This window comes from Sinocyclocheilus rhinocerous, unplaced genomic scaffold, assembly GCF_001515625.1.
Source record: "Sinocyclocheilus rhinocerous isolate Xijiao unplaced genomic scaffold, SAMN03320098_v1.1 scaffold2882, whole genome shotgun sequence".
Lineage (NCBI taxonomy): Eukaryota > Metazoa > Chordata > Actinopteri > Cypriniformes > Cyprinidae > Sinocyclocheilus > Sinocyclocheilus rhinocerous.
This window is the reverse complement of record NW_015644632.1, coordinates 369,098-381,805: the sequence shown is the minus strand read 5'-3', so window position 1 is coordinate 381,805 and position 12,708 is coordinate 369,098. Positions and strand designations below refer to the sequence as shown.

The 12,708-nt window shown below is 36.6% G+C and overlaps 1 protein-coding gene across 1 annotated transcript in view; it reads left to right on the top strand.

Annotated features, from left to right (window-relative positions):
* Window positions 1-12,708, top strand: part of LOC107758710 (protein numb homolog) — an 81,854-nt gene that overhangs the window by 49,075 nt on the left and 20,071 nt on the right. The window contains exon 3 of the mRNA XM_016576510.1: window positions 6,014-6,088. Within this exon, the coding sequence (XP_016431996.1) occupies window positions 6,014-6,088 (75 nt within the window). The remainder of the gene's footprint in view (window positions 1-6,013; window positions 6,089-12,708) is intronic.

The window sequence follows — 12,708 nt, the reverse complement described above, 5'->3', positions numbered from 1 at the left end:
TTATTTTTTTTAATGGTGGGTGTTTACGCAGTTGGCTAGAGCAGTGCTGATTGGGGAGAACGGAGGTGCGCTCACTCTTGCCCAGGGCAAGTAAGACTGCAACTCAAGGCTGGCAGTCATGCATATGCTCTGGGTAACAGAGTAATATCGCGTCCACATCGCAGGCTTTGCGATTAGGAAATCGCAACGTCTCAAATCGCGATTTCGATTCGATTTCGATTAATCGCACAGCCCTAATGCACACCTGTGCTGAAGCTCCTGCAGCTGGCAATCATTCTCATGCTGTTAATGCTGGAGATTATCAGAGCTTTGAGGGACTTGTGGACCGCTGTTGTGACTTGACTCTGAACACTCGTCTCTGACACTGATCACGCCATGCTAGAACCTCACAGTGTGTGTGACCCATTTTTGGAAAGTAGTGTTCTGTAATTCACATGATTTTTGATATGGAAACCAGGCATTGTGACAAGAATAGCTCAGCAAATACAATAAAATCACAGCATTTATTATTATTTTTTTTTTTTTAAATAAGTGTTCTTCTGTGATCTTCACAGGTCACATATGACCTGTATTTGAAGAACCTTTGCTTTAAATATGAGATATTTAGATTGTATGTGTTTTTTGTTTATAGACATGCAGTGTTAATTTTATTTGTGCAATTAAATTTTCCAAAGCAGGAAAGTTTAATCTTACGTTGTCTGTCATAGGTTATTAAACTAGGAATGGGTTAGGATGGTTGTTTAGCAAGTTTAGTTTTTTGTTATTGTTGATTTTATATAAGTTGCAAGGAGATGCAAATCTTAAATAATTGGTATGCAACTTCGTTGAGAGCGTTTGTTTGTTTGTTTTGTTGGCCGTTCACAGCCGTGTGATTGGCTGTGATCTTTAGAGGTGCTACACAGCCCGTGCCGTCCTTAACCTGCTTTTGATGTGTCTCTAATTTACCACATTTACCCACAATCCCACAGAGACAGAGCAGCCTGAATCCAAAGACTCCTCTTCATTCTGACCATCGGCGCTCCTCTTCTCCTGTAGAGTTGCTTTTTCGCCTCTGTGCTTTTAGTCTACTCTATCATATCATAGCGTAAGGTCACAGTAAATTGCTGGCCTATGACGGGTTGGTGTCTTTGTGTGTGTGTCCTAGATTCTCTCTCATCATCTGAGCTCTTATTTCTCCACCTGCTGATCATAAATATACTCCATACAGCTCAGTATGTGAAATGTGTGTGTGTGTGTGTGTGTGTGTGTGCGTGTGTGTGTGTGTGTGTGTACAGAGCGGTGAGTCAGTGTTTTGTATGGTTTATGGTTTTGTTCAGATGAGGTGCTTTTTAAGGAGTATGACATCAGTGAAATTGGTTGTTTTGGTCTTTGATCATTTTGTAGGTATCACATTACTTGGAGCTCTTTTTAATGCATTAAATTAATTATGGTTTGCAGTGCACCTTATAATGCACTGTATGATCTTGTGAATAAGTGTAACCAGAGTTATAAAACATTATAATACTTAACTATTCCATCAGAAAGTATAATGCTTTGAAACAATTTCAGATGTAACAAGGAATCTGTAAGTATTGACTTAGATTACAGTTTTTTATGAAAGGTTATAATGCATTACAATGTATATTATGAATAATTATAATGCATTATACATACAGGCTTCAAGTAAAGTGTTAGCGTTTTGGACAATAAAAGGTTATATTCATTTAGTCTATTTGTTGAATATAGTGTCCATACAAAATGTGTCTGATCAGGGTCTGGTGGACATGATATGGCCATTATTCAGGACTTCCTTCATAATTCAGGTATTGGTTGATTATAAAAAAAAAAAAATGTAGTAGTTCTGCATATTGCTAGTGTTAATCAGTTCATCTTTCTATGGCTGCTCACTGATGTCTCTGATGAATAGGTAGATCTGTGTTAAAAGCAGATGGAGGTAAAGCTGAAGAAACACTCGCTCAACACACATTAGTGACATTTTTGTCTCCATTTTACAAGCCACTCAAATTTTCATTGGAAATCTAATAAACACTAAGCCCAGAATGTGTGTTGTAAAGCCTTGCAAAAAATGTTTGCCAAAACAAAATGAATTCTGTATAAAACACATGCAGTGCAAGAAGTGAGATCAGGAGCATGCAAATACTGAAATGAGTCTTGCACTTAGGGCTGCACGATTAATCGAAATTAAATCGCAAAGACGATAAATCTCGATTCAACAGAAGCTGTGATTGTCATATAAACACACGACTACGGCAATATACGGTTTATCGGAGTTCTTGTTATTATAATTTTAATTCAAATAAAGTATATTTATAATGCTAATCCTTTATCACTGCTTAGAATACTATGAAATATGTTGCGTGCCTTATTCTGTGTAAGAAGCCACATCATCTCACAGAAGGATTTATTTCAAACACTCGACTGGCGTTATATGAAGTGAGTTTGGAGTAAAAATATGTTATTAAATGTGGTATTTTCACATGCTTTCAGGTGGAGCAACATTTACTACACAGAGCCGTAGTTCACTGACAAGCTCTGCAAACAGCTTTCATAATCGCAGAACGACTTCTTCGATTTCATAATCGTGCGATTAAATCGTCTGCGATTATGAACGTGATTTTGCGTTGTTTGGCAGTGTACTACGACTCTGTGTAGTAAATGCTGCTCCATCTGAAAGCACATGATGGCATTCAGCTCTCCTGATGCAATTCAAGAGAAGAAGACACAGCGCTTCAGACAGAGCAAACGCAGCCGAACCCGAGGCTGCTGAGCGGCTTTTCAATAACAAAATAAACATCAAAAATGACAGAGGTGAGAAAGCAGCAGTTTAAAACGCATATGGATGTTGCGCGAGCTCTGCAGTTCAGTACTCCAATAAAGTCCAGTCACATCACCTTTATTTATATAGTACTTTATCAGTGTTTCCTCTGCCATTATATTGGGGGGCGCCCCGCTAGTTAATTTTATTTACTTTTATTTTCTCTATAGCGCCAGATCACAACAGAAGTCATTTAAAGTTACCTTTTCTATAACACACACAAGTGAGCCCACTCCCACTAGTATTTGTAAATATTAAGCCGCAAAACGACTATTTAAATATGAATTCTGTGTGTTAATGAATGGCGCAGACGAGCAGTTTTGTTTACCACTTGTACTGAAGCGCGCGTGACGCTTCCGGTGATAATAACGTCTGCCGTCTCACTAATGAGGACATAAATACATGAACATCTCCAGAACTGCTCTGAGAGTCACTTCATGGGCATTTGACCGTTTCATTTGAGTAAAACTATCCTCATATCACATACACACAGAAATGTAAAGGTATTCACGACAACCCGTCAAAATAAAAGTTCGGTTTTACTTGAAGACATTGGGGCAGAAATATATTACTGTTGTTCAGTAGAATGTACGTAATAGGCTACTACTACTAACATTATTAAAACCTTATTTGTAAGGAATAATCATACAATATTTCTTCAACGTTTTAATTGTAATATTAAATTCCCTTTATTTTCCAAAAAAATAAAACGTGTTTAATTTTCATTATTTAAAGATAAATTAAATGAATGTTTTATGCCTTAAAAATGTAAATACACAACACAGAATTTCTGAGGGGGGAAAAATCGTAAGGTTGTAAGAATAAATGAAACTTGTTTTTATGCTTTCAAATAATTAGACATGCTAAATCACAGAATTTGGTAACAATAACACATAAGGTTGGAAAAAATGAAACATTTAATAGGACCCTAAACATGTAATTTGTGTTAAACTTTTAATAAATTGATGTTAAATTAAGTTTCATGATAATTAATTACTTAGATTAATTAATTAGACATGCTTTTTGATGAATAAAATTTAATTTAACCATTAAAAAGGAGTCCAGAATAAATTTTAAAAAGCCATAAACCTAGGGGAAACACTGACTTTATGCAATAGATAGCCTTAAATCAAGCAGCTTTACAGTATTAAACATGAAAACCCAGTCAGTATCACTTTCAGTTAGAATTACAACTTGATTTTCTGTTATAAAGCAGCTCTCCAGTGTGGAGCTAGCTAATGATAAAATCGTTTTATTAGTGAGGAAAAAAAATATTTCATTAAAGTCAAAGCTTGTTCTAGCTCAGGACTGTTTTGATTATCATAACCCTATAAGATATTTTAAGAGAGATTATGTTGTGAATAAAATAGTTTATCCAAAAATAAAACGTCTTATCACTTAACCTTTATTTTGTTTCTTATCCATATGACTTACAAAAAGAGATTTTAGGCAGAATGATGTGTCATTCAGTTACTTTTTCATATAACTAATTAAATGGTGAATAAGAGAGTTTCTCTGCCATCTCATTTGGCCATCTCTGCCATCTCCACCAAAAAATCTATTTTGTGTGCCAAATATATTTATTTGTATAAATTAATTGTATAACTGTAATTACGTAAAATGACTTTCAAAAGCTGAAGTGATTACCTTAATTTATTTGTTAGAATATGTATAACTCAATATTTTATTTATTTAATTGCAAAAGCTGAATAATCAATAAATGTCTACTGATTAATCAGTGAAATAATTGATGATTAGTCGATTAATAGTTCTAATAATCGTTAGATTATTAACGATCGTTTGTTGCAGCCCTATTTAGCTGTCTTTTTTATAGTCAGATTACATATTACATTTTCACAGTTTACATTGTGAAAGTTGTTATGCAAATTTCTAAGGCCTCTAAATGATCAACAGGATCAAGACTTTGCTGTTAAACCTGCTGCACACAATCTACTCCATGCCTTCTGTCGTCTGATTGATAGCTTAGACTTTTTTATCTAGTAAAAGTTATTTTAGTATAATTGAACAAAAGTTCAGCTTCAGCTCGTGCTTCACGTGTCTGTTTGCTGTCAGATCTTTACTGATTTTTATAAAGTAAACATTAGAATAACTTTGATATGTTTAGTAATATTTCCAGATGAACACTTACTGGACTGAAGCAGCTTCGCTTTACTTGATTCTCCAGACATCATTTTTTCGAAAAATCATGTTCAAATGTGAGTCTCAAATCTGATCATCAGGCTTTTGAGGAACATTTATTTGTTCATCTCTCAGTCATCATTTTATTGCATTGCATTGTATGTTTCATTATTAAACTGAGCTATACTAAGGTATATTATTGGAGATACAGAGTGACGACTGATATTTCTATCATTTTATGCAGGTGTCTGCTATACTTTTAAAAACTCTTAACCTTTATAAAGAATATCTCTTTGGATTTGAGACTTTAGTCTTTGCAACTTTACAGATCTTCTTTATGCACCAAGAGCTTGTAACACTCCAAAGAGAAAGGAAAACTTGAAATCGCATCATATGACCCCTTTAATTGATTTTTATTTCAAGCTATCAGAATTTCATCTTGCTTTTTGGCCACATAAATATATAAACATCTGCACCAAATTACATATTTTAGCTTAGTTTGTGCCTCTGAATAAAATTAAGGTGTTTTTCCTCTATATTCTCACTATATGATATTATATGAGCCTTAAAAACTCATAATATAATTTTTTTGTTTTTTGTGTTTAACCAAAAATGTACATATGCATTTTTTTTTTTTTAGATTTTATTTAAGTGTTCAAACTGTTCCATTTTTTAAATTGGACTTTGCAGGCTCTTAATTCATATGTCAGGCTTTACAGGGTTAATAAGCAGGTGCACACATGGTTCTCTAGCTGCTCTACTGATGTCACAAGCTGACATTAGTAGCTCCTGAGGTCTGTGTGTTTTACTAGCGGAACGGGAAGGACTTCCTGTCAGTACAATAGCTGCCCTCCTCGTGGCTTGTCCTCACTCCCAGGAGTCTTTTGGGCGAGACGCAGTGATGTCTTCTACCAGAGCAGTCTGCCATAGGTAGAGGAGGGTGCCAACCAGTCATTCCAACAGGACTAGATGGGACTGCATGACCTTTTCGTGTTGGGACAGGAAACCCTGAGTCACGGTTTCAAAGCTAAACTACTGTTTCTCTGTGTGTGTCTGTAGTATCTGGGGCACGTGGAGGTCGAGGAGTCTCGTGGCATGCACATCTGTGAAGATGCCGTCAAGAGATTGAAGACGGTAGGTGTACAAACTTCATCTGTCACATCTCCAGTGCTGAGACGAGATCTCCTGTTCTCCACCTGAACAGTCTCCTCAGTCCGTGTCTGTCTTCCTCTGCTCACACCACATCTCTTTTTTTTCTGCAGTCGACACCAAGTGGTCTATTTAAAGCGCGTCTGTCTCCTCCTGCTGTTCTCTTCCTCTTCCGCTGGCCTCGCTTATGCTGTCAAGCATCAAAAAAAAAAAAAAGCTTCATGTTTAATATAAGTTGAGCTCAGTCGACAGCATTTCCACGGACATCACCCCTGATTGTGTTACTGCATAACCTGCTCACAAACCAACATGCCACAGCAGTCTTTGTTTACAAGTTTTTCTAGTTTTGATAACATGCTTAGCATTCAAAGCTATTTAATTTAGCATTTAATGTTGTCGTGAGCATCATATTTGGAAATAAAATCATTTCATTTCAGATTGACTGAAAAATTTAATTTGCTGTGCTGGCAAGTTATTTCAGCCTAACATAGGAAGCCAGTGCACAGCTTTGTTGATTAGAATGCGCACTCAGAAAAAAAGGTACAAAAGCTGTCACTGGGGCGGTGCCTATTCAAAAGGTATACTTTTGCATCTTTTAGCTACTAATATGTACACTTTAGGTACTTATATGTACCTTTAAGGTACCAATATGGACTCTTTAGGTACAAAGTTGAGCCTTTTGAAAAGGTACCGCCCCAGTGACAGCTTTTGTACCTTTTTTTCTGAGAGTGTGGTTTCTGGTGATCGTTTTGAAAACTTGATTCTTTATAAAGGCGTTATTCTGAATGCAGAGAACAGGTATCAAGCATCTTATAATTTGTCCAAACCCCAGCATGTAAGCACACGGTCCGCTCGGAGCGGTACAGGCGTGAGTATCCTGTCTCAGCAGCGTCCAGCGGAAGACATTCCATTCTTCAGGGAAAAGGAAATCCAGTGCGATGTCTATTTTCCACGTTGACAAGGCTTCGCACGCCTCCACCCAAATAGAAATAGAGTCGTGATGTTTGTCACTTTCCACCTGACGGCTTGCTCTGAGTTATTGCGTATCCTCTCCATCTGACCTTGTGTTGGAAAAGAGTGCTGTGTTTAATCACATTAGTGCTGCATGTAGAAGACTGTGCTTTCCGGTTTGACTCTTAACCCAGAGTGTCTAAGCTGCTCTTTTCTATGCAGTGAAAGTGAATGATGACCTCAACTGGCAAGCTTTTCGAGGCACGATTTTCAGCAAATAAAGAGTTACATTTTGGTCTGTTAATCACAAAGCTCTCGGGTGGTTTCAGAAAACTTGGAATATAATGTTCAGGCTTTTCAGAGCTTGACGGCCACTGGTCACCATCCACTTTCATTTCATGGAAAAGCTGCATCATTTTACAAAATCGGCTTTTCTTATAAAATTGCAAATGTGATACAAAATGCAATTTAAAAAAAAGCTCCAGGTTTGCTATGCTTGTTTGTAGGGTTGCACAAGCGTATAAAATTAATTAGTTTCTTTTATTAGCATGATTGTTATTACTAAATAAAAAATTTAACAAAATGAAAGCAATATTGCTATTGTTATATTTCACTCTAAAATAAACATTTAAGCATTAAAAATAATAATAAAGAGAACCCTAACAACTCATTTTTTGGTAAGTGCTTCTCATTACTAGAATGGGAAGATTTTGGCTTTTTTTTTCTTAATGCACATTAAAGCAACTCAAGCATAAAGCAGGTGCAGATGGAGTTCATGTGGAGCAGCATTTACTGTGAACTGACACGCTCTGTGATGCTGAAAACCCCAAACCATGAGCTGCTCACGTGTAAATGAACACAGTGCTCCGCTTCCCTCTGAAACGTGCAGCGCATGGGTATTTATTTTTTTGCATTTTAAAAAAATACTTATGTAATAATATTTATAATAGTTTTCATAAAATAGCAGATTTGATAATCGCATTAAGCCATAACACGATTTTGGTTTTATTTTGAATAATCGTGCATCTCTAGTCAGAGTCATATGGCTCTTGCATGAAGACACAAACACCCTGAACCTAACTAATGACATACAAGCTTTAAAGAGCCAGCTTTAACTGATAAGTCATCTCTCATGACCCTGCAACCTTCTCAAACCCTCGCTCGGACAGTCCAAACCTCATTATTTCCAGAACTGATCAGCAGTAATTAAGTTACCATCACTGTAACCCGGAGCACCAAATCAAGTGGCTTGAGCAGGAGAAGTGGCTGGACCTGTGTGTGTGTGTGTGTGTGTGTGTGTGTGTGTGTGTACCGTTCTCTAACGTAATAAGATTTCCTGTCACTGGAAGCCTGCCACCCATGTCCAGGAAGTCCATGTGTCTCTGCAGAGGCTCTTCTTTATTGATGTCATCCACTTGTGTTTATTGTTACTGTGCTAGTTGCACCTAACATGATAAATGTGTGTATAAAGGACTGTTTCTGGCATGCAGAGATCTAATGCAGGGTTTTTTTGGGTGAGGATGATGTTTTTTGGGAGAATATATCCATAAATAATATAAGCGTCATGTCCAGTGATGCCAGCTTGCTAGGCATAGGTGCAAAACTCTTATCTCGATTTTTTAACCTTCAGGTTTCTGAAGGATATGCGCGCACACACACACACACACACACACACTTCCCAAGTCACACACGGGCTGTTTGTGTTTGCTGATGATCTTTGACCTCTAACAATTGGAATTCAGGAGACCACAGACTACCTTGTTACTTCCTGTTTTCCAATTCCAAAAATTTTATTGTTATTATTATTAGGGATGCACGATATTAGATTTTTGCTGATATCCGATATGCCATTATTTTTCTAATTATTTGGCTGATAGCCGATGCTGCTACCGATATATATTTCCTTATTATACCGATATATCATTCTTATTTTTATTTTAAATAAGACCAAGTCTCTCCTGTGCAGAAATTATAGATACAATTATTTTAAATGTTGGTTAGTTTTGTGCAAAAAACTTATTTGTTAGAACTAATAAGCATTATTAAAGTTATTATTTTTTAACGAGAGTACATTGAAAGCTTTGAAAATAACTGTAATTAAAATCAATCTCTGTTGTTTTTTTGCCCAGACAGATGCAGTTGAAACCTTTACATTTTCTTTGTGGATTCAACATTAAATAGATGGTCTAAAGCAAAAGAGCTGTAAAAATTCTAAAAATCTTCAGAATTTTGAAGCTCCTTGTATTTCTGTTTTCATAATAAATTTGAAAAAATATATTACATATTAATGAATAAATTTACAAGTGTCATGTTTGTGATTTTTATTCATGTAAGCTATAGCTTCTGACCTTTAAATCAAAACAGACTTGTGATTTTATGACATTACAATTACTGCTTTACTTATTTAGAAACACAAGTATCTTAATGTTATTTATATAGTTTACTTTTCATTTTATTACAAGTAGGCCTACAGCACCCCTTAAGTAAATAAAACACCTTACTGGAGGGCTGCTGCAGGCACTGGTCACTGATGACTCTGTCGCACACTTGACGCATCATTCTGTACTACATTCTCAAATTAAATGCAGAGATCAAACACAGTGAATCTTAAGATAATTAAGAGTGCAAAACATACAACATACGGTGAACACAAAACACAAAAACATTACTACATACACATACTTTTATTATTATTGATATTATTGTTGCCGTCATCACGAGGTATTATTATCATCACCATCTTTAGTATTATTATTATTATTATTATTATTATTATGCATGCTAGTACTACTTGAATACTACTACTATTATTGTCAGATGGTCATCACTGTTTATTTTCATTGCTGTTATTATCATTGCTGTTCTATTGCTGTTTTTGTGTTTTGTGTTCAAACACAGTGAATCTAATCACCGTTCAGGTAAAAGTTCGCCCACACTGCTGTCTTGATCTTATCACTATCACAGTCTGAGCACGTGAGCTGTTCATCTTATCGGCAAGGCATATCGGCATAATTTTCAGATCGGCCGATGGTTACATTTTAAGCCTTTATCTGCCGATTCTGATAACGTTCCGATAGGGCTGGACGATATGGCCAAAATTGATATCACGATATATTAACGAAGTCAAACACACAAATAAATCAATGTATGGGAAACACGGGTAATGTATATCGAAATATCGGAAATGTGTTTAAAAACCATATCACCGTTATTGAAAAAAATTATATCGCGATACATATTGATATTGAATTATTGTCCAGCCCTACGTTCCGATAATATTGTACATCCCTAGTTATTATTTTAGTTTTTACATTTAAATTTTGTCATTTTAATTTAGTTATTACTAATATTTTTCTATTTTTTTAATCTGATCTTAGAAGCACTCTAAAGCCCCGTTCACACTAGCAGCGAATTTTGTCGCTGCATGTCGCCAGGAGCTGGCGATGAGGTTGCTAGTGGGCGTTCTCAATACTGGTTGCCTTGACAGCGAATCAGGTTTCTTGCCGCTAAGTACAAACATTTTGGAGGCAAAAGACTAAATATAATCTAAATCTAAATTAAATCCGTACATACAAACAAAAATGAATGAGAAACAGAGCCTACTTTCTTCCATTGCGTATGTTTATCTACGGTGCTGAGAGGGGAACGATCACATGAGCTCTACCGTCTTCTTTCCTATTGGCTGTCGCTCCCGAAAGTTGCTCTTCATTTGCATAAAGTTGAAGGATTCTGAACTTTGTCGCGTCGCTGGACACGCCCCATCCGGTCGCCAACGGCCGCTGTCGCTCGTGTCGCCGGAATTCGGCAGCTCTCCATTGAAATTAATGAGATTGTGTCGCTTTGCTGTTGCGTGTCGCTTATAGTGTGAACGGGGCGTAAGCTCTGTTTTATGTGTGAGCCCACAATAATGTACAATTATTATTTTTATTTTAGTCCAAGTTTTAGTCATTTTGCTGAGCGCTTTTTCTCATTTTTATTCGTTTTTTCTTTACCTAAACTAAATGAAAATGATAAATGCTGCTTTGGCAACTAGCTAGTTTAAACTAGTTTAAATAGTAACTCCTTTAAGCTGCTGGCCTTGAAGCGGGAACCGCTGATGTCATTTTTCGCAAAGCTTTCAAAACAACAACTCAGTTCTGCTATAGGCTGAGACAGAACATTTCTAATGAACTCGTTTGCACTTCAGATGCTAAATGCAGTGCAGGCATAATGTGCGCTCAGTTTACACAGCCTTATTTTGTCATGCTGCATGGCTACCTCAAATACTTCCTTTTCCATGTTCTTCTGAAATTAAATAATTTACAAGTGTCACATGTGAATCATGTTCATTTGTTATTATCTTCTGAATGTTCCTTCACAGCTTTCTCATGATGGTGTGAAGAAATGAATTAAATTACTTGGAAAGTTATAACGTGTTCACAGAAGTAACCAAGACTGGTGAACAGACCATACTGCACTGTGTTTGTGGGCCGGTTATGCACATGTACTGTAGTAACCGTTATGACAACATTCAGCTCTCTAACAGTGGAAAAGCAGGCCACTTCTGAGAGAAAGAACAACAACAGGACATTTCAGTTTCTTTCCTCTTATCTTTCCGGTTTCTATTTACTTCCAGCTCCTGTATTTCTATTCTGTCTTCGGTTACTGCACGTTCTTTCCACCCTGCTCAATTTTTGGCAGTTATTACCCATGAATCTCCCGTCCTCCTCCATCTGTTTGCATATGTAGTGAAGTGAATGCATTACGATGTTCTCTTTCTCTAAGCAGGTTTGTTGACATGAGCCATTAAGAGCATCTCGATCCTCGCTGACCCCTTAAACCTCTTTTCTAACCCAATGAGCATCGCTTTCCTTCTACGGCTGTGTATGAACTTACTTGTGTGGAAACAAACAGTAACTTTAAACCCGTAACATGTAACCTCCACCTCTTTCTGTGCCTTAACTGAAGATGTGGGCTCAGTATATAATGGTAATGCTGGTCATGATTACTTGAACTGAAACCCAAACCTCAGTTAAGGGACGTGATCGATCCTCGCTGACCCCTTAAACCTCTTTTCTAACCCAATGAGCATCGCTTTCCTTCTACGGCTGTGTATGAACTTACTTGTGTGGAAACAAACAGTAACTTTAAACCCATAACATGTAACCTCCACCTCTTTCTGTGCCTTAACTGAAGATGTGGGCTCAGTATATAATGGTAATGCTGGTCATGATTACTTGAACTGAAACCCAAACCTCAGTTAAGGGACGTGAAGCCAGGGTAGATGAGAGGAAGTGAGTCTTAGGCTTGCACTTCTTGTTTTACAAAGGCCACATACACACTGTAAGGTTTAGGGAATGACGACACATTTCTGCAGTTATCATTCCACATGTACAGTATATGTGACCCTGGACCACAAAACCAGTCATAAGGGTCAATTTTTTTTTTTTTAATTGAGATTTATACACTATCTCAAAGCTGAATAAATAAGCTTTCCATTGATGTTTGGTTTGTTAGGATAGAACAATATTTGGTCGAGATACAACTATTTGAAAATCTGGAATCTGAGGGTGCAAAAAAATCAAAATATTGAGAAAATCGCCTTTAAAGTTGTCTGAATGAAGTTCTTAGCAATGCATATTACTAATCAAAAATGAAGTTTTGATATATTTACG